This window comes from Dermacentor andersoni, chromosome 1 (genome assembly GCF_023375885.2).
Source record: "Dermacentor andersoni chromosome 1, qqDerAnde1_hic_scaffold, whole genome shotgun sequence".
NCBI classification, from domain to species: Eukaryota; Metazoa; Arthropoda; class Arachnida; order Ixodida; family Ixodidae; genus Dermacentor; species Dermacentor andersoni.
In genome coordinates, this window is record NC_092814.1 from 163,332,351 (window position 1) to 163,355,764 (window position 23,414).

At 44.9% G+C, this 23,414-nt stretch overlaps 1 protein-coding gene across 2 annotated transcripts in view; it reads left to right on the forward strand.

Moving 5' to 3' along the window:
• Positions 1–23,414, forward strand: part of Uev1A (Ubiquitin-conjugating enzyme variant 1A) — a 59,349-nt gene that overhangs the window by 14,943 nt on the left and 20,992 nt on the right. For both annotated transcript variants that reach the window (XM_050195332.3, XM_050195333.2), the window contains exon 2: positions 6,202–6,353. In XM_050195332.3, the coding sequence (XP_050051289.1) occupies positions 6,202–6,353 (152 nt within the window). The remainder of the gene's footprint in view (positions 1–6,201; positions 6,354–23,414) is intronic.

Here is a 23,414-nt window from a genome sequence, read left to right on the forward strand (position 1 = left end):
GTGGAGCTATTCACTGCTTGACTCTTCCCGAAAGTGAAGCGAGAGCCTGGCACTGTTGCGGGTAAAGTGGGTCCCGAAGCAAGACGTCTGTAATGCGCCGTGAAAACCTGGCGGCGTCGCCCCCATCCATCTATTGTGACGGCGCATTGCAAGTCAGCAAGGCAAGACCGCAGGGAGAAGTAAGCCCTCGCCGATTGGCCGAAAATGGCGTCACCTGAGCGGGCTCTCCCATTGGCTGAACGTGACGTGTCTTCGAGACACCGAAGGGCTTAAAAGACTCAGACCGGGAGCAGCAAGAGAGCATTCCTAGAGCATTCCTTGATTCATCTCTTTCGAGCTTCTTGCCACGGGCCGCAGTGTCCGAGTTGCTGCCGGCCCGTAATGACTTTTAAGACTGTTAATTGACTCTCACTGTAAATAATGTAAATAAACCTCCAAAGTTTTTCATCCCGAAGTCCTCCTCAACTCTTACAACTGGTGGCAGTGGTGGGATCGCCTCCAAATGCAACAACTGGTGGCAGCGCTACGGATCAACCTTCGTCGAGAGAAATCCTGAGGAACCCGGAACAGCGAAAAAGAGCTTTCGTCCAAAGGAGTCGCGAGGAACCGGGAAGAGCGAAGAAGAGAGAGCCTTCATCGAAAGAGGTCCTAAGAAACTGGGAGTAGCGAAGAAGAGCGAGCCTTCGATCCAGGGAGTCCTGAGGATCCGGGAACAGCGGACCAATGAACCGGATGGCAAGGCGCTGCAACCGTAAGTGAGCGCGTGGTTTTTTTCCTTTTGATTCGCCAGACTCAAATGTTGTGTGTTCATTTTGATAGTTCTAGGAATCGGAAATTTGTTGCATTGTGTGCTTGCACAAATTAATTAAGGAAAACAGTTCTAACCACCAGTCGGGGCAGCTGCCATGGATCTTAGAAGGTCGACGAGGTTAGACTTGTTGGTGTGCGACGATTTGGGAGTTGAGGCAGACGAACAGATGAAAACGCCAGCTATCATAAAGGCGATTAAAGATAATGGCAATGATGATGAAAGCATTAAGATTGCTTGGGAGGTGATACAAGAACCGCGTGAGCGTCGTGAACGTGAGCGTGAGCAAGAGTATGAGAGAGAGAAGGCAGCATTGATAAAATAGCTGCAATATTTTGAGCAGTTAAAGGCACAGAGACAACGGCTGTCTAAAAATTCTGTACGTAGGGCAAAGCAAAGGAATGAGGAAGTATCAAGTGGATTTTCACCAAAAGCTGACGAGAGAAGTAGTGCTTGTGAGATTAGCGGCCCATTCATACGCGAACGGAAAGGGCTAGCTGCTAACGATGCCATAGTGGCAACAGAGGCCGTTAAAGGCCGTAGTGAGAGCGACAAGGTGCTGTGCCAACAGAGGACTGTAAAGACAGCTAGGCCAGCTGCGAACAAATTGGCACAGTTACCACGCGTGTGCGTCGCATCTCATGGTATCGAGGTCGTTAGCGAGGTACAGGGTACTGTTGACCCGACAGACACGAGCACCCATGTCGAGTCAGATCTGCGTGCCGAAGTGAAGTGCCAGCTGGACGATGCAGTTGAGGGTAGTTCTCAGGATTGTGAGCTACGTAGCTCAAGAGAAGACAACTGCATTGTTCAGGGATTGGTGCAGCTCTCCACCAGTCTAGATAGCCTAGATAGGGATCATTCAGTTATTAATCATTCGGGCTGTGCGCGTGAGACAGCGATCGATACCGACGGGCTGTGTGCCGATGCACAGCGTGAGCTGGGCAATGCAGTAGAGGGCAGTTCGCAAGAGTGCGAGTTGCATAACTCGAGTAAAGTCTGCTGCATTGTTCAAGAGTCGGTTGAGCTGTCCGCCAGTCGAGGCAGAGAGAGTGTTGATTTAAATGAAAATCAATCGGACTGTGCGGGTAAGAGACCGATCCGGGCCAATGAGAGGTGTAACGGCCAGCACGAGGCGCCAGAAGGCGACATGAAAGAGAATTCAAAGATAAAGCGCCGCAGAAAGAAGCGCCGTAAAGATCGGAATGCAGTGGCTAATGTAGCGAAGCCAAAGACAGCGACAGGCGCGAAAAGGCAGGGCGCGGAGAAAAGAAAGGTGCGGTCGTCACTGACGACGTGTGCGCATCAAGCACGTTCGAGCCACCGGTCAAAGAGAGACCGAGAAGCATGTTCTGCATGGACGCGGACAAAGGGCACGGGGCAGTTAAATTCCTCGTCGTTCCGTCGTTCTCTTCAAAGCTCAGCGTGTAGTACAAAGAAGCGCAAGGTGGCAAGTCGAGACCAGGTGGGGAGTAGCGACGCGGTCAATCGAGTTCGTGATGAAAGCGGGGCGCCAGGACGCAAATTGGCAGGGGACTGTAACGTCTTGGGGGAGCTGATAGTGAGTCAGCCCTTTTGTTGTTCCTCGGTAGCCAAAGTAGCTTTCGGACCGCGACCACCTCGGGTACGGCTCAAAGTATGAGTCAGACATAAGCATTTGGAACGGGAGGCCAAGAGAGCTTCCGTGGAAGTAAAGCATGTTGTTTTGGTTTATTTTTGAGCACTCGGATAATTTTCGCAATTTAAGTTTCTTTCAATATGTAAGGTATGAGCTCTGTTTATGTTTTGTTTGAGAAGCTCGAGATTTGAAAGACTCGTTTTTTTGTAAACATGTAGTATCGCGAGGTGTTCATTAATAAGTAGATAGGCTTTCTTTTTTTGTGTGTGAGTAACCTGAATGGCAAGGTTATCGGTGAGAGGCCTATCGTAACGCGCGTGTGTATTAGTTATCCTTCTTTTTTTTATGCGTTTTTTTATTTTCGAAGGTTAACCGCGTAGGTTTTCAGTAAGTGCATCATTTGCACTGAGAAGCGTTCTTAGTTCCATTAGCACGTGTCCTGTGTGGACGGAAGGAAGCAGATTTATGACTGGGTTGCTCGTGTGTGTTGAGGGCAGCCGTATTCTGACTTCTTTAGTGAGCGTGCCTGGAACTAGTTATTAGAAGACGCATTATTTTAAGGGTTCTGCGGAGTGCTAAGTCCCGCAAGTTTAATTGTTCGTTTAGGTTACGTGTCCTGTAGGGACTAAAGGAAGAAACGTAAGTAAACATAATGAAACGTTTGCCTACGACGCAAGTACGCGTTCTGATTAGTGACCACAAGGCTAGCGCGCTTGTGATTACGTACTTGTGAAGATGGCCAGACTGTTCAGTGGCAACAATATGTGAGATAAGTACGCCACTGCGTTAGGGTTGGAAACGTGCTGTTCGTGTAGATAGGCCACTTAAGTTATGTTCGGCTGTTTTCATTGTTTGTTTCCAAAGGCAACAACCCATTGTTTTACTACAACGACACTCTGGTCTTGTCGGCATTCGGGGAGAAATGGATAGCGGTTTGGAAAGGTGGTTGGAACTGCTTTGTCAAAATTGGGGAAATAAAAGATCAGGGTTTATTTTGACTCTGTAATAGCCTGGCGAGTCAGGGGTGAAGAGCCTGCGCTTACACGTGGTGCAGCGCTGTGTTGTTTTGTTTGTTTGATGTACGTTCTCCAGGGCCCAGGATCCCGAAGTTCGTCAAACGAGGCTCGACACCAGTACCCTGCAGGTTCTTTCAGCGTTCATGGCCAGCGAATTGAGTTCACTGGCCATTTCGAACTTCCGGGGCGAGGACGAGCTGTTAGATACGGGACCGTTTCCTGAGCCTACTTTGAGTTCACCAGACCACATCGAATCGCACCACAGCTAATTAAGGAGCGCAGAAGCACGGATACCACATTACTGAGGCGCGGCACGTGCAAACAAGTTGGCGGCCCCCACTTCGTGTGCCGCAGGTGGAGCTATTCACTGCTTGACTCTTCCCGAAAGTGAAGCGAGAGCCTGGCACTGTTGCGGGTAAAGTGGGTCCCGAAGCAAGACGGCCGTAATGCGCCGTGAAAACCTGGCGGCGTTGCCCCCATCCATCTATTGTGACGGCGCATTGCAAGTCAGCAAGGCAAGACCGCAGGGAGAAGTAAGCCCTCGCCGATTGGCCAAAAATGGCGTCACCTGAGCGGGCTCTCCCATTGGCCGAACGTGACGTGTCTTCGAGGCACCGAAGGGTTTAAAAGACGCAGACCGGGAGCAGCAAGAAAGCATTCCTAGAGCATTCCTTGATTCATCTCTTTCGAGCTTCTTGCCACAGGCCGCAGCGTCCAAGTTGCTGCCAGCCCGTAATGACTTTTAATACCTGTGTCACACGGGCACATTTGGAAGGCCTTCCAGTCGACGGCCTTCGAAACGCCACAACTCTATCGACTCAAAGGAGTTGTCACGCTGCTACTCGGCACTTTTGAAAGGCCGCTGAGTGGTTCAGGTGTTTCTCGCAAAATTGTGTGGCGCTGCGGATCTTTATTCTCGCTTTCTTGTCACGATAAGTTAAACAACATTAAAACTACTTAAAAGTTATATAATTTCTTTCGTGTTTGTTTATACATTTAAAAAAATTGTTTATACATTGCCATACATAGATGTTTAGTTTTTAAGTTCTTGAGTAGCGAAACTGCGGCAACGTTTGCGTCACTGCACGTCACTGTTGTGGAGAGTACGTGCGGTTCGCACATATCAAGTGGCAAAAATACTTTATTGAATAATTAATAACACTCATATATAGTATTTTAGAGCATTTTGATTTGATTTGTTCATTCTAACCGTGAGTACGAGCACCCTGTGAACGAGAGGGCATGTTCGCGCTGTTTCCGTTTCCGTTGCTTAAAGGCCATCGAGATTTCGATAGAGTTGTAAGGTGCTCCGTTGACTCGATAGTCTATTGACTCGGTGGCCTTCGAAACCGCCTGTGTAGCAGCTCAAACTTGACCTTTGAGTCAACTGACTATCGGTTGGAAGGCCTTCCAAACGGCCGTGTGACACGGGTGTAAGACTGTTAATTGACTCTCACTATAAATAATGGAAATAAACCTCCCAAGTTTTCATCCCGACGTCCTCCTCAACTCCTACAGTACTTACATGTTATGCCTAGCCACAAAGACAGCAATTTGGCATCATTTACTGTTGCTTTGTCAAAATGAGAATTGCATCTGCTCAAAGAAGGGCTGTGTTGCACTAGCCTATATGACTGGTGAACTCCTGCATAAATTGTATTCCGTTAGGGCCAAGCTTAGTTTTTCTGATACTTGTGGTGCTTTGTTGTTCACTGCTACATGTTCTGCTCATGGACATTGATCCTGTCGCTTAGGTTCTGTTCGATCCAGTTATGTTTTTAACTGGTTGATCTGGAGTGGATTCGCACTTTCAACTGGTTGTTTTGGATCGACTCACCCTGTGCCGGATCACTCTCACATACTCTCCCGCGGAGGCGCGGATTCAGGTGAAAATTTGGCGAGAAGCATACATCGCTTCAGCTCATTGTGGGACATTGACTTTGGTCCGATCGTCATACAAACGTACAGAGTGGAAGTATGTTTCTGTGATGTATGTGCAAAAACTTTCCGTATGAGCCACCGTAAAGCGTTTTTGCTCTCCACTGACAGATTCGCATTGGTGAAATCTGAGCACTCACCTCAGGATTTCGGCGGCTGCTCTAGATCGACCAGTGAAAAATACAATAACATTTGTTGAGGCGTGGCCAGCAGTAAATGAAGTGCCTCATGCGTCAGGTACCCACTTTACATCCATGGCATCAGTATATGTGGGTGCACCTGCACAGTACACATGATGCACACACATGCAGAAAATGATGTGATGCATATTTTTTGCACATTGTGTTTCTGCATCACCATGCTCCTCACTGTTGCTTTGTATTGCAGTGGTTAGTGGTTGATATAACTGAGAGGTGGATGAGTCATCATAGAGGTAGGTGGTGAGCTGGACTAGTAGGCAATAAGCTTGCCACTTCCCATCGTGGGGAGAGCCATGGTGTTTCTCCGAGAATATGTTGGCGTGCTAAGCTTGATACTTGTAAGGTGGCTTCTGTAAAAAACAGTCTTGACTGTAGTAAACATAACTTATCACAATAAGTGTTAGATTTAAGTAGTCAACTAGTCCTGCTTGAATTATTATGACTAGCCTGTAGCGCAACACAAAATGCTAAAAAAGACGTGGACAGCGCCAGTCTTCGTCGTCTTATGTGTTTTGTATCATGCTTTGTGGTGGTCATAATAATGCAGAAGCAACTTGCCCAAAGCCATTTAATGAATCGTGCTTGGAACTGGCTTGCTTGATGTTGGCCCTTGCTTTACAGGCGGAGTGGTGGTTCCACGCAACTTCCGACTGCTAGAAGAATTGGAACAAGGCCAGAAAGGTGTTAGTGATGGCACCATCAGCTGGGGCCTTGAGGATGATTGCGACATGACACTGACTCACTGGACTGGCATGATTATTGGCCCACCGAGGGTGAGGATTTTTTTTCCCCCGATGCTATAAACTGTCATTTATCCTTTTGAAGGTAGATTGTTTTTCACAAATTGCAACCCTCCCATGGTAGATTTTTTATGTAGATTTAAAATCCTAAGAATGACTGATGTCAAGAAACTACTTAAACATTTTAATGTGACATTAAAGTAAAAAAAATGGGGACTGTATAACGTGGTTTATTCGTTAGTATATGGACGCCTTGTAATAATTATTTTAAAAGAGAAGTTGACTTAACAAAAAGAAAGTTGACTTAACTAAACTTTATATTTGAAAATTTTTTCAAACAGCCAAGCAAGCATGGCTATAGCAACAATGAGACGTGAATCTGAGCACCCAGCAGTAAACCCAGTGGTTGTATGCTTTTCAGAAAAACCAACTGAGCGACAAAATATTAGTGTGAGACCATTAAATGAGATAACATGAGCTCTTGGGATTCTCAAGAAAAGAAACATGGTGGTATCATTTGTGAGCCCCTGCTTGTAAAGAAAATAATTGCATGCCTTTGAAAAAAAGATGCAGGTGAGCAGCTTGCTGTAACACTTTAACCCTTTTGGCCCCAGTGATGTCATTTGACGACATTAGAGAAAACTTTGCACATAATTAATCAAATGAAGTAAATAAAAAAATTAAGCGTTCATTACGAAGCCAGCACAGTCTTGAGGCAATTGCGTGCAGTTTAGGTCAAATAGGCAAGACAAGTATTGTTCGGCAGAAAAAATAAAACTAAGAAAATGAATAGTAGCAGCAACACAATTCATTTCGCTTTAGCACGTCAAAACTGCCAAGCAACCTTGGCATGTGGCTTGATAATTTTATTGTATGATAATATGTTGAATGCTCAAGAAAATAAAAAAGCAAAGTGCTTTTCGGAGCTCGTATAATAATTTTGCAGTGTATGAATTTGACACCCCCAGGGCTCAGTGGTGGTAAATTGGTTTTGGGAATAGTCTTTTTGTTTTCTTCCATATCTTTCCCAAATTGTTTTCTACAGGCATAGTGCACATTTTTGTTGTTTATTCTTCGTTCGTGACTGTTTCTAGCTGAAGGTATGATATAACCGCATAGGACATTCAGGTGCATGTAGATTATTCATTGATAAAAACAAAGACGACTCATTGAACTTTTGTGCATAACCTGTTCATTAGATGAAGAAGCTGCAGGTAGCTTTGAGGATCTTGGCCAACAAATATTGAGCACTCAGCACGCACTATGACTTAGAACAAGAGGTCTCTGCACCTGTAGTAAGCTTATTTTTATTTGGTGCAGTTTATTTTGAGTTTGGTGCTTTGGAGTTTGGATGTTTGTATGAGCATTACAACAACCAACATAATGTTTGATGGAAATAAAATCCAACTTTTTCAGCCCCTGCAGCATAAAATATAAGAATGCTGTATGTTTTGCAAAGAATACATCACTTACTCATTCACAACCTTTGAGCCCTTGTGGACACCCTCTTTGACACCCTATCCGTAACTTTGCTAAAAATCGTAAAATACAAATTTTTCTTTTTGTGTCATGCTTGTAAAAGCTTTTTGTACACCCAGTATGTAAAGGAAAAAAGAATTTCTGATCGAAAATGTTCATTAACAAATTAGAAACGAGATAGAAATTAGTTTTGGCAACAGCATAACCAGAGGTGGGCCATGCACCAATGTCAAATCTAAAGTGTGCGCACACGGGCGTGAACATGCAGTAATCAACGAAGGCAGAGCACATATGCTCCTAGGCCACCATAGTGCTAGCCACCATAGTGCTAGACACCATAGTGCAAAGTGAGAACCAGTTCTGGCAGGAGCTGTGATGTGGCAGCAGAATAAATATTCTAGAACTCAGGATTGGCAGCAGCATTTTTGGGGTGATACTAGGCGACGTTAATTCCAAAAAGGTGTGTTCTTTCAGACGTGCATTCACAGCTCTACGTGTACAGCAGGGACCATTCGGGTCCTGTTTCTACTGATGTACAGTGGTTGGTGACCTACAAAAGGTTAAATGTGACCTAAGTGGTGACTAGTGAGCCAGTTAATTTATGATATTGCGAGTTTTAGGAAAAGGTTGTCATATGAATCTAGATCTGTCAGCCCGCAAGGACGTCTGCAGCAGCAGGCGTTTCGTGTGTTGTACCCAAGCACATGAGGGTTGGACCCTCCCGCGTGTAGCCGTGCGCAGCTTAGCGGTGTCTGGGGAAAGCGGGATTTTGGGAGTTGAACCAATGCCTGCTTCACATAGACAGCACCTCCAGACTGACCCACCTGGAGGAAACCGGCAGTCGCTTTTTTCTGTCTCTCTCCTCGAATCTTAGTCTCTCTCTCTCTCTCGCTTTTTGGCCTTTCCTGCCTTCTTCTCTCTTCCATTTACTTTCTTTCTCCCTGGCGGCAAGGTTTAACCCTGTGTGGCTATCCTACCTTGGGTACACCATATTTGGTTATAGTAACGGCATATGACTGGCATCGTGCAGACTTGTATGCAAGCTCTGCCACATCCCCTCGTTGGGCTCCGTGGTGGGTGGTCGGCGCTGTTGTCAAACGTACATTTTCTTATGGCAGCGCAAACTTATGTTGTCTATGATCAGCGTCTGAAAAGATGCTGCACCAAAGCATTGTTCCAGTTCTCCTTTCGGAGCAACGCTCCATTACCGAAGTGCCATGTAGTCCATAGCGAAGACAACGTACCAATAAGAAAGCTCTCTCCGTTTCCGATGGCCATGTGCCTGAAAGACAAAATTGGGCCAATATACAAAGCCTCAAAAATGTCAAGTGGGGACCTGCTCCTAAAACTAAATGACAAAGGTCAAGCATAAAAGCTCTCAGAACTTACCAGTATTGGCGACGCGACAGTGGCAATTTTGGCCCACAGAACACTAAATACAAGCAGAGGTGGGATATCTGAGGAGGACTTTGTTTACAGGAACAAAACACTACCAAAGTACAAAAAATTGTCATCCGCGAAAATGGCCAAGAAATCCCCACAAAACATGTTATACTCACCTTTGGAAAGAGCGTGATGCCTATCTCTCTGGATGCAGGGTATGTAAAAGTAAATGTCGGACCATATATCCTGATCCCCAGATGATGTTTCAAATGTGAAAGGTTTAGACATGCTTCACATGCATGCCGAGGATAAAAAACCTGTGCTAAATGCAGCTCCTATGATCACCCATCTCATAATTGCACTTCTTCCCCACATTGCATTAACTGCAAAGAAGTCCATCCAGTTCACTCTCAGTCTTGCCCTTGCTAGAAAAAAAGAAAAGGAAGTAATTGCACTAACGGTTAAAGAAAAAATATTTCTTTGAAGCAAAAAGCGATTGTCATACCTTTCAAGAAGTTATGCCGATGTGACGCATGTGGGGGCAATGTCACAGAAGCCTCAGGAGTCCTCAGAGCCCACGCACAGCGGTTCCGCAGTGACCACTCCCACCCCCGTGGTGGAAGCAGCCAGGGCTGCTCCATCCTTTTCGAAGGGCCTGCAGACACCAGTCCCACAGAGCCCTAGAATCAAGTGAACCCTAAGGCCTGAGGCACATGTCTCGATGCCCATCTCTCCATCGCACCTCAGAGGGAGCGATGGAGCTTGACGCAAAAACCTCTTTGTCGTCGATGCCGAAGGACAAGCACTCTCTCGAGCTTGGAAAGAGGGACAAAGTCCCAATAGCCACATTAAATAAGGACGTGATAACCTAAAGGCTATTGCTCCGCTGTATTAGCCTTCTTTCGATCAATGTCACCTAACATCTTTCTTATCTCTTATTCACTCGTATTGCCATTTTTTACCTTTCAGTTCTAAAATGGCTTTATTATCCACTGGAATTGCAGAGGACTCTTATGCAATTTAGGGTGACATCAAAGGCATCTCAAGTAACTTCTCTCCTGTGGTCTTGTGCTTACAGGAAGCAAACCTAGGCGAAAAAAAATAAAAAATTAAAAGGCTTTAGTGTGGTACGGCGTGACCATACTCAGGCGAACTGGCTTTCAGGTGGTGTAGCCATTATTCTGCAGGACAATATCGCAGCTAGAGAAGTTGCCATTAACAGTACATACAAGCCCTTGCTGTCACCGTTTTAGCACACAAACCATTACTATTTGTTCACTATACATTCCACCGCATTCGCATTTTACTGTAAGAGATCTAGCATTAATTTTAAACCAGCTACCTGAACCTTTCTGATTTTTGCGCACAGAACACTTATGGGGCAGCATAACAACCGACACCAGGGGACATACAGTTGAAGATTTTATCCTAACAAATGACATATGCCTTTCAAACACTGGTCATGCAACCTACCGCTCCCCAAGCACAGGAGCTATGAGTTGCCTTGATTTGGCACTATGTACTCCATCGCTATTCACTGATCCTCAATGTAATGTAATAACTAATCCCTACGGTAGTGACTATATGCCTGCATACATAAAACTAACATCCACGCTACCTACCCTACCTTCTAGAGCACCCCGTTGGAAACTTCATCTAGCAAATTGGCCTCTCTTCACCAAAAAAGCCAGTGTGTATAAAAGTGATCATAGATGACCTAAGCATAGACGAAGCGAATGAGAAGATTACTGCTTGCATAGTTGCTGCAGCGGAAGAGGCTGTTCTCCACTCTACTGGATTCTTAAGGAAAAATCTAAAACCCTGGTGGATGAATGAGGGCACAGAAGTTAAGAAACTTCAAAACAAAGCATGGGGCATCTTCGAAGATACCCAACACAAGATAATCTATTGTCATTCAAAAAAGCGAAAGCAGAAGCAAGCTATATCCCCAGGCAAGTCGAAAAAAACTAATGGCAAAGTTATACTTCATCGACTAACAGCTCAACTACATCCGAGAGAATGTGGGACCAGGTTTGCAAGTTTAGGGGCGATGCTCCTTACACAATCCCCATACTCTCAGCTCCAGGCATGCAAACAAGTCTACAGGAACAAGCAGACATATTAGGCCAGCACTTCTACACCATATCTATTTCGGCGAATTATTCTGCAATCTTCCTAAAACACAGTCTGCAGAAAAATAAAATTAAAGCTTCCGACAACAGGCAGTTCAAATACACCATTTAATGGCTTTTTAACGCTCCATGAAATAAAGAGTAACAAGTAAGAAGACGGGTCCTGGTCCTGACAAAATACATTACACTATGCTGGCCCACCTCTTCAGAAAGTGGTGGAGGCCTTGTTGCGTTTCTTCAGTGCGATCTGGGAAACGGGTAAAATGCCTGCAGAGCGGAAAAAAGCTGTTATTATTCCATTCCTGAAAGCGGGAAAGTCACCAAAAACTCCCAGCAGCCATAGACGAATAGCACCAACAAGTTACTTGGCAAAATCATATGAAACCATAATAAATATAACATTACATACATTCTCGAAACAGATTACTTACTAGATTCTTACCAGAAGAAAGGGGGTTAACCGAGGGGCCTGATTTTTATTAGTCATATCATAAGAAGCCAACAAACACTGACACCAATGACAACATAGGGGAAATTCCTTGTGCTTAATAAATGAAATAAAGGAACGATAAACTAATGGAAATTAAAGTGGATGAAAAAACAACTTGCCACAGGTGGGAATGTGGGTCCCATCTGCGGCAAGTTGTTTTTTCATCCACTTTAATTTCCATTAATTCATTGTTCCTTTATTTCATTTATTAAGCACAAGTAATTTCTCCTATGTTGTCCTTGGTGTCATTGTTTGTTGGCTTCTTATGATAGATTCTTACCAGTGTGGTTACAGGAAAGGCTGCTCAACAACTGACCATCTTGTTTGTCTTGAACATATCATACGTGAGGCATTCCTTTGCAAACAACACTGCCTACCGGTCTTTTTCGACCTAGGAAAAGCATACGTCATGACATGGAGGTATGGTATTTTACAAGATCTAGCATTTTCGACCTAGGAAAAGCATACGTCATGACATGAAGGTATGGTATTTTACAAGATCTAGCAACACTAGAATACGCAGCAGAATGCTCAACTGTCTAGCCGATTTTCTATCAAACCGAACATTTCAAGTTCGTCTGGGTGCAAGATTGTCCCAAGTCATTGTCCAAGAAAATGGTGTCCCACAGGGTTGCATATTAAGCACTACGGTTTTCTTGGTGAAGGTGAATGCAAATTCAGTTATGCTGTGCAACATTATGTACTCTTTATATGTCAACGACCTTCAAATTGCATGCCGTGCCTTGAGTATGTCTACATGCGAAAGTCAAATCTAGATAACAGTAAACAGGTTGACACAATGGGCTGATAAAAATGGATTTCGTTTTTCTACACAAAAAACTGTGGCAGTCGTGTTTTCACAAAATAAGGGGGTTATGCCCGGACCCAACTCTCAAATTAAATCGGAGCCCCCTACCAGTGAAGCACTGTGGGGATCGAGGTGCCTCCCCGCACCTCGTCCCCCAGCTCGCATGTTGTGCTTAGATCCATCTCCGGAAACCGCCACTGTAATGGCAACATGGCGGACACGGCTAGCGCGCCGGATCTAACTTTCCACGCAAACCGTGCTTCTCTCTCCCCGGCTCTCTCTCCCCGAGCAAGTGTCACCAGGACACGCCCTGATTGGCCTACCGAGTCTCTGCCCCCGGGCACCCCCTCCACCCGAGCTCTCTTCCGCTGAGCGCTTCATCGCCGCGGCAGATGCTCAAAGGCCCGTGAAGAGTTCGCTACATGGGACCTTTGCTCCCATGACTCCTCGTTCTCGTGCTTGGTGGACCACTTACCGGTTAGCCCTAGTGCAGCGGGTGCACGTACTCGATCGGTCTTGCGGTGGGCCTTTGCGCGTAAGCACCATGACTGTTGCACTGGGCTGTATCTGGGGGAATGAACAATCGTTCGTTGGCAATCTGACTCTGGAGCCTTCTCTGCGCAGTGTCGGAGAGTCGACGAACCCTGTTGTAGCGCCTTTGTGCATTGCAGAGTAAAGGAGCGTCGAAAACCAAACTTTTTAGGAATAATTTTTTATAATAAACTAAATTTCATTGCCCACATTAACAGCGTAAGAACTAAGGCAAACAAAGCGCTTAACATCCTGAAGGTCCTATCACATAAGCATTGAGGCGCCGACTGAACATACGCTGGTTGCGTATTTACCTACAGCATTCTTGACTGCGGCTGCATAGTTTACGGATCAGCAAGGCAATCTAACATCAGGCTTCTTCATCCCACACACAATCATGGACTACGCTTAGCAGCTGGTGCGTACAGGACCTCACCAGTACAAAGCCTATATGCCGACTGTAACGAACCCTGTTTGGAACACCGAAGAGCCTTGGAACACCAAAGAGCCTTGTGCACAATTTCATACGTACTCAGAATCACAGCTCTTCCTAATCATATATGCCATACTCTTGTCACTTACACCACGAACGGAATGCACTATATCAACAAGCCACATAGCGTGAAACCACTTATCCTTCATTTTGAAGAAATGTGTCGAAACTACATCGTTCTGAGCGAGGCTCTCGGGGTTGCCGAAAGACCGAACAGACTGCCCCCGTGGTATGATTTTGAACATTTTTGTGATTTCACTCTTATGGACCACAAGAAAAAAAAGAAACACTACGTGAACACATAATGCAAGATTTCTCAGAATTACAAGAAAAATACAGACTACACCGAGTTTTACACTGACGTCTCTAAGACAAATGAACATGCCAGAAGCGTAGTCGTATCAGAACACTGGGAAAATTGTCTTAGGTTGCCACAGTTTGCTTCAGTTTTTACAGCTGAAGTATACGCCCTTCTTATGGCTTTGGAAAAGATAGTAACAGGAGATTATAAAAATGCAGTTTACTACATAGATTCTCTCTGTTGACTTAATTTCCTCCATAGAAAGTCAGAGTGCGAACCTCTTCTTGGAGGCATCCTTAGAATGCTTGGCGAAAGTGAAAATCATGGTAAATTATTTCGCCTCTGTTGGGTTCCAAGTCACATTGGAATCTCGGGAAATGAAAAGGCAGACAAATATGCAGCAATGACAGCCCGTGAAAGACTAACAGAAGTAAATCTTCCATTCAAGGACTGTGTACGGGTGGTCCGTGCTGCGATCACGTCAATGTAGCAAAAGGATTGGGACTGTCAAGTTAGAACGACAAAAAGCTGAGCTAGTTGGTAAGGATTCATTATGCAAAAAGGTGAGGCATGCAGACAGGATAGAAGGGAAGTGGACAACACGAACGCCGACTATCAACTGAAGGGAGCACTGAGGTGAAAAGAAGAAAGAAGACACAAAACTCATCTGCGCAAGCTCTGGAATGGTATCACCACGTGTCAATTGGGTACATGTGCCGGTCTACGCGATAGATAGCTGTTAAGGCTCTTAATCTCCTCCTTGTGTAAAGTTATCGAAGGCCGACTCATGCACGCACTTCCACCATTATAGATATGCCATGCCTCTACCATAAGACGCATATCCTCATTCTTGTGCCTGTGCAATATCGCGCATTTATCTAACTCTGGCGTGCAGTTACAATATTGGCAATTTAGGGAAAGATTAGAAGGCGAACCACCGGTTAACGACCTTTTATGTTCCGTTAGCCTCTGATTGATACACTGCCCATTTGCCCTATGTAAAACTGGCCACAGCTAAAGGAAACTTTATAAACCACACCGATACGACAGTCAGTAAAACTGTTATTTTGCTTCACAGGACAAATATCTGTTCTTTTTTTGCCTTTTACCTGCTCCTTTTTCCTCTGCACGGCAGCACATACCTTACCTAGCTTATTGGGAGCAGTGAAAGCAACATGAACATCATATCTACTTGCAACTTTCTTAAGCCTGTGCGATATTGAATGAATGTTTGGAATAGCCACTATTTTTTTTTTTGCTATTAGTGCTTTCTGTAATCAGGTCCGTCCCCCTCGAAACCAACTTCTTTAGGTGTTGAGCCACAGTGGCCACTGCTATGCTAGGATATCCTGCTTCTAATAGGTACCGGACCTGTGCATTAAAACTGGCACTCATTTTGTGCATGCATGATCTGGTGAGAGAAGACTTAAGGCACGACATGGCAATTCCGTTTTTTACTATGGAGTGTTTGGATTGAAAATTTAACAACGGCTTCGAAGATCTTGGGGAGTACTGCCAACAAACGTGATTTTGTTCAAAGATCAAGGAAATGTCTAGAAACTGAATTACGTGTCGCTGAGGAAACTCCTTGGTAAACTTTAATCCTCCTCCATAAAGGTTAAGTTGCTCACTTACTGAGGTAGCAGCGGAATCGAATTCTTCCCTATTGCAGAAAATCAGGTAATCATCAACGTAACAAAATATCTTGATAACGCAATCACCTAAGGCTTTCTCTAAGCACCCGTCAACCTTACTCAGGTAAATATCGCTAAGAATAGGGGCAACTTTTGAGCCAATACAACTGCCTGATTTCTGCAGAAACACGCCATCTCTCCACCCAATCAGCGTCGACTTTAAGTACATTGAAAGAATTTCTAGAAAAGCTCCCGTGGAAGCACCGCATCTGTCAATAAAAACCGACTCTTGCACTTGTTCTTTAATGCACTCATTTACAGCATTTAGCAACTCGTCATGCGGCAAGGAGTAATACAGGTCTTCGATATTCATACTGAAAGCTGTACAATCACCAGGATTTTCCTCTCTCAAATACTGAACTAGTGCCTGAGAATTACGCAAGCGAAAGGGGTCTGGAAAAACTAGTGAAGCTGAGCAGTTATGTAGGTAACTAGCAACACAGACCTGCCACGTCCCTTTCTCTGACACTATAGTACGAAAAGGAATTTCTTGCTTATGGGTCTTCGCCGAGAAAAATTGTTCTAGGGTGAGGGATTTTGCTTTCTTGACATTAGAGACAACCCTATCAAGATTATGTCTTGACAGGAGGTCAACCGCACGTTGCTTAACTGCCGAGGGCTTGAGTTTTACTGGCTGTAAATTCTTTTCTATGGCTGAAATGGCTTTTTCTGAAAACATGTCATCTGGCATAGTTACAAAATAACATTCCTTGTCAGATATTACTGCTCTTAAGTTTGTGCTCCACAAGGTAATTAACTAACGGTCGGACAGGGTCAGACGTCTTAAAATGAGAATTGGGTTGATTAATGCTTGCAATGCAATCTGAAATACAGCGCGAGCGTTCTTCCGGGACGAACCTGCTTATGCAGTGCGGTATGCTTAAAACGTCAACGGGTTTTATGTTAGGCTTAAAACAGTGCTTGGGACCTAAAGCAAGGGTTTTTTTATGGGTATCGCTTACGTTGGCGTCTTCAAGAACCGGTACGTTATTTGACGGTGAATAATTAGAAAGGTGTTTCGTCTTACTTTGTTGAAGCTCAGGAAGTTTCATCCTCCACAGGAAGTCCGCTTGTTGCTCGGCTAACCTGTTCCAATCGCCGTAAAAACGGTTCCAATGACGACCGTCTCCCAGGGCCTCGCAACGGACCTTTAAACACTCCTGGTAGAACCTAACTTGGCGCCATGATTCAGTGGAATGAATAGCTCCAATCCTCCTGGCATGTCCAGTTGATGGTTGAAGGAAGCCGCACATCATTTGAACTTCCAATGGGACTACACGATTACAAGTAAACCACGACATGGTTCTAGCGCGGAAGATACACATCGCAATTAAGGAAGCTAACGAAGTAGGATTGAGCAGATAAGTAGGGGAACATAGAAAAAGGCTCAGAGTACTAGAAATGAAGCTTAGAACGACAGAAAGCTGAGCTAGTTGGTAAGGATTCATTATGCAAAAAGGTGAGGCATGCAGACAGGATAGAAGAGAAGTGGACAACACGAACGCCGACTATCAACTGAAGGGAGCACTGAGGTGAAAAGAAAAAAGAAGATGCAAAACTCATCTGCGCAAGCTCTGGAATGGTATCACCACGTGTCAGTCGGGTACATGTGCCGGTCTACGCGAAAGATAGCTGTTAAAGCACTTAATCTCTTCCTTATGTAAAGTAATCGAAGGCTGACTCACGCACGCACTTCCACCATTATAGATATGCCATGCCTCTGCTATAAGACGCGTATCCTCATTCTTGTGCCTGTACAGTATCGTGCATTTATCTAACTCTGGCGTGCAGTTACAATACTGGCAATATAGGGAAAGATTAGAAGGCGATCCACCTTTTAACCACCTTCGCCTTCTAATCTTTCCCTACAATGCCAAGATTGTAACTGCACGCCAGAGTTAGATAAATGCGTACTCTAACGGTCGGAACAGCCGCAAGTGTGGATGAATTGCTGGCTGTTATGAGCATCCCTTTGGAACGGGGAGGTGGGTTGCGCCACCAAGCTCTTGCTATTATACTGCCTAATGTCCTACCTAAGTAAAAAAAGAAGAAAAAAGAAAAATGAAACACTATAAATTCACATAACCAAGTTTTCTGACCCCCTATAGTGAACTTTGTTTTGTACGTCCCCGTTTTCTGTCGTTTCCCTACTTCCGCCAGTACTCCAGTCGCCTCTTACTAATCTCTATTGTGGACGTGTTTCCTTTCCCCCTGCTCTCACTGAACCCAAGGGCTTCAAAGAGCCCATTGTTGCATAAATTGACCGCTGGGCAGATATCTTCACATTCTAATAAAACATGCTCCATCGTTTCCCTACGTTTACCGCAGCAAGAACATGCTTCTTCCTTCTTACATCTCGCTATACGGGTGCGTGTTCTAAGGCATCCCGATCTCGCTTCAAAAAGTAATGAGCTTCCCTTTGAGTTATCATAAATTGTTTCTTTCCTGATTTCGTTTTTCCCTTTTAAGTAGTTACTCATGGCAGCTTTCTTTTGCATTGCTGCCACCCATGAGATTATTTCAGCCTCTCTGACTTTCTGCTTGACCTTTTTTGTTGCTGTGTTGCCCACCCTACAGGCCACATACTTGCTCGTAAGCTTCCTAGTTCTTTTCCTCCACCGTGAATCAACGTTTTTCCTGTACAGATACCTGAACACTCCCCCTGCCCATTCACTTTCTTCCATATTCCTCAGCCGTTCTTCATACTCAATTTTACTGCGATCTTCCCTCACTTCAAAACTAGTCCACCCCATATCACCCTGCACAGCTTCATTTGTAGTCTTCCCGTGAGCGCCCAATGCGAGTCGTCCCATTGACCTTTGGTTCCCATCGAGTCCTGATTGTATCCCTGATTCAAAGAAAACAACCGCATTTCCAACAGTAAGTCTAGGAACCATTACTCCTTTCCACATAACTCGGAGCACTTCGTACCTATTGTATCCCCATAGTGCTCTGTGCTTCATTATGGCTGCATTTCTCTTCCCCTTCACTGTTATTGTTTTTTACTGTGTTTTCATAAATATGTTGCCTTCGTTTATCCATATACCAAGGTATTTATATTCTGTTATTCGAGATATTTCCTGGCCCTGTATTGGCACTGTCTGTTCACTGTCTTCGTTGAATACCATAACACCTGATTTTCGAACACTAAATTTCAAACTAAATTGTTGCCTTCCTGTCCACAGATATTAGCCAGACGTTGCAAATCACTTTGCTTGTTAGCTAGCAACACAATGTCGTCCACATAAAATAAGCCTGGAAGCTGCTGCTCTACTACTGTACCCGCCTGTTTGTATGAGAGATTAAACCCGATATTACTTCCTTCTAGCACCCTCTCCATTCTCACCATGTACATCATAAACAGCAGTAGAGATAAAGGGCACCCAAGCCTCAGTCCCTTGTTGATATCAACTTTCTCCTCGCTCCTCATCCCTTCCCAATCAATGCAAACGGTATTTTCTAGGTAAATCTCTCAAAAGCTGTAGACAATCATTGTCTAAGCCTTCCTTTTCCAGAATATCCCACAGAATGTTGCGTTCTACGTTGTCATATGCTCCTGTAATGTCTACAAAGGCCACATATAACGATCTGCTTTCTACTCTTGATATTTTAATACGCTGAGTAAGAACAGATTAGTTATCATCCAAACGCCTACCTATTCTCAAGCCATACTGAAGTTCGCCAAAAATGCTATTATTCTCTGCCTATGCTTGCAGCTTTAATGTGATTGCCTGCATTGCTAACCTGTATATAACCGATGTAATGGTGGACGGTCTATACAAGTGAATTCTGTTTCTCCCCCTTACCTTTATAAATTCAATTAATTCTACTCTGTCGCCAACTGTCTGGTATTCGTCTATCTTTTAGACTTTCTTCTGCTTTCAACGAGCTTCCTTACTTTTTGGTCCTAGTTCATTAACCAGCCTAACAGGAACCACGTCTAGCCTTGTGGCTGTGCACTTTGGAATTTTCTTTTCGGGTTTTTTTCAGTTGAAATTTGTCAGCACTAGCGTCTTTTCCACCTGGGTCTCTTTCATGCTCTTTTTTCCTTCAAATACAGCCTCGTCATTGCCTTGGAAAGATTCGGCTGTTTTTCTGATGCAATTTAATGCCGCGTGCCCTTCCAGTTTGCTTCCATTTTCGTCTAGGATATGTTGTATTGTTGTCGACTTCCTGCCTAATAAGTTTATGTGGTTCCAAAATATTCTAGGTGCGGCCTTTTTCTCGCATAATTCTGACAACCAATCTTCACTTTCACCTTTTATCTTTGCTTGCACCAGTATTTAAACCATGGGCTTTTTCTCCCGGTATATTTCCCATTTACTGGCCACTTCATCCTGCGGCAACTGCACCTTCTTTGCCTGCCTGTGCTCTCAGAATCTTTTCTGTCGTTCGGCGATCACTTCTCGTATGTCCCAGTTCCACCAGCTTTTCGGTTTCTTTTTTCCTTTCCAATGAACACGTTGTTTCTCTTTCCGTATTTCTGTCGTTACTACACTTAGAAGCTCACTATATTCCTACGCTTTACTTGGCCATTTGCCAAGTTCTTCCTCGGCTCTTGTGATGACTATATTTGTTATTTGTTCAGCATTCAAATTTGGACTGCCATTTTGCACTCCTTGCGCTCCTTCCCAACGAAATATCCCATTTTCAAAATGATGCGTTTATGGTCACTCCGTATGCTGCTATACCCTTCCTCGTGAATGACCATTTTTCTCGATTTATGAATTCCTTCTGTCGTCAGACAGTAATCAACGGTAGATTGCCGGTTTCCCACGTGATCTGCCCTTCACATTTAGGCCCTGTATTCACGATAAGGAGGTTATGTTGCTCACAAAGATCTAGCATTGACTTCCCATTGTTGTCGGTATAGCCATCTAGATCCTGTATGTGGGCATTCATGTCACCTGATAGGATAATTTCGGCATCATTCCTGAAACCGTTAATATAGGCACTTATTCATTCCACTAACTCTTGATTCTTCTCTACACAATTATTCCTGGTCCACAAATATGTTACACCTAGCCAAGTTTTTTTTTCCACTTATTGTACCTGATAACCAAAGATGCTCTTGACAGTTTGAATTTAGTCTTTTCTATTTGGCTGTCTGATGGGTGAGCATTCAGACTCCCCCTTCCTTACTTTCAGACTTAGTTTTGTTGCATCCTTCCCAAACATAATTCTCAATCACTGCGGCTCTTCTGAGCCTCTAAGATGCATTTATGTAACCGCACAGACCCCTATTTGTTCGCTATTTAAATGCTCCTGAATATCTGCCCACTTTTCTTTTCTTATGGTGCCCTGCATGTTGATGTAGCCTATTGAATGGCAAGCTCTCTTTCATGTTTTCCTCCTTTTTCTGTTATTTACGGCGATGCTATCGTGAGGTTCCCCTACGGGACCTTCATTACTACCTACTCTGGCCTCCTGTGCGCCCGTGGGCCCCCTAAAGAAGCAACAGCATGACCAGCAAGTCACCAGCCCTCTTCTCCTCCAAGCTTGTAATTGAAGTGGATCTCATCTCGTTCAAAACCACCACACCTTCTCACTTCCCTGTTTACTTCGACAACTTCGAAAGCTTTCTCTTGGCTCATATTTCATATCGCCTCATTTGCAGCCACTACGGCTCTTGGTACCTGTCTGTCACGTACAGGCAGCTCTGGCACCGTGCTCACCATGAACTGCACCTGAGGGCATAGCTGGCGCAAGTTGTCCACCGCCTTCACCAAGCGCTGGACTAGTCCTTTCCCTGTCCTGTTTAGGACATCATTTAGCCCACCTGCTACTATGACTAGGTTGTGCAGGCGGGCATTTTCCACGCGCTTTGCTTTTGGTTGCTCCATGACAGAACCCAGTGTCCGCCATGGAAATGTACCCACCACCGCTCTTCTTTGGCCTTTCACCCTCTCCAGAATTGTTTCTGAGCATCTAGCTAGGTTTGAGTTGCCGGCGATAATCACCATTTCACTCTCCTTCCTCTCCCTGCTTCCCTTTGTCCTTTTCCGCATGATTCGGATTCGACAAGGGCGATTGACCCCTGCGCTCCTGCTTTTTTTCGTGTGGCAGCCTCAAGGTAGGTGCTGCTCTTTCCAGCTGACCCCTCACTACGCTGCACATTCCACATACTTTGCTGGCACTCCCTCACCTGTCACGTCGGGGGACGGCGTTCCATTGTCCTAACCATGCTCATTCACAATGGCGGCCCTGTTCAGCTCTTCTTTGGCGGCTTGAAGTCTTTTTTCCACTACTTTCTGTGCATCATGCTCCATATTTAGCTCACTTTTGAGCTCTTCAACCTGTTTGACAATCTCTTCCTGGAAAGCCTCCATTTTCTTTAGCCTAGCATCGACATCACAGTGTGTGCCGATTGACTCTGTTCCCTCTCCATTCTCATCCCTCCCCTCATCTGCCTTGAGGGACCCCCGCGCACTGCCTGTTTTCCCGGCTTTCTTGGCATGTATTGCACGGCTTTTTCTGATGCAAATACTATAATAATACAGAGCCCATGCCTTCTAGCAAAATCCGATACACACAGTATCTAAATCCTTAAAATGCTGCAATGTAATTCTCACCAATGTTTTAAAAGCATTCAATGTCACAGACTTAAGGTATGCCATGTTTTCGCACGTGTTCAACCATGCGGCGACGCTTTCACTGTCCTACCAAAGCAATATTCCGGATACGAGTGCGCACACACTCCAACCAGCTAATAGTCTTGTGATTTCCAAACTACTATTTAAAAGGCTATGAAGACTGAACGTCCCACCCGGTTGCACGTGTTAAAGCAAGTGGCGCGAAAGGATGCTCTGACTATCCTGCAAAACCAAATATATACTCGAAACACACCCACACACACAAAAAAAAAGAAAGAGAAAAAAAAAGGAATTGTCGCAATTATTATTTCTGTAGTTTGCTGGCTCGGTGGTTCTGCTGACATTTCCTGCTACACAGAAGGTGGGTTTTTTGTCCTCCATTTCAGTATTTTTGCTATTTAAGGGCTAAAAAATTAGCAAATCAAAAACAGAAGCAAGCTCAAAGCATGCACAAAAAACTTATGCTTTCGTCACCGCCATGGAGCCCTCGAAAAACACGTCCATCTGCCACAAAACCTCACCCTACGGTGTAGTGTCAGCCGGTAGCGTAGTAGCGTAGTGTAGTGTAGCATAGTGTCAGCCGGCAGCGCCACGACCGGCGAAATCAAGTGAATGGGAGAGGGTGACAGGAGAGGGCTTGCGGGACGAGCTGCAGCCTTTCTGACTGGCATAAAAAAAAAATGGAGGCGCTGATCAAAGCCACCACCGCCGCCATTTTCATTGCCTCGCTGCCAGATTACAATAGCCATCACCATAGCTGGCAAGGCCTACCGTTGCACCGGTAGGCCTTGCTGCTTCAACGTTCGCTATCATGCTTCTTACCATTCGTTGCTATGGTTTTCATCGAAAGAATTCTCCATTGTCAGCAATGGCACCGACTCTGCCTTTATAATCCTCGCGATTGGCTTCGAAGCTCGGGAAGCACGGCGTGTTGCATAATGGCGGTTCGTGAAGGTCAGCTTCGCCTCAGTACAGGAATGTTACGTTGTTAAGCATGCACGAAACTATTGCGGTGAAGCATAACTAGCGTGGGGAAGGGGACACGGTCGCGTCACGGGACACAGTATGTATGCCTTAATTATACACGCGTGCAACCGCCATAACTGGTCACAGTACGAGCACAGATGTGCCTAATAAGTGTACTGGCAGGCCTTCAGAGATTTTTCCGATGTGCCTGTAGCGATTTGAGC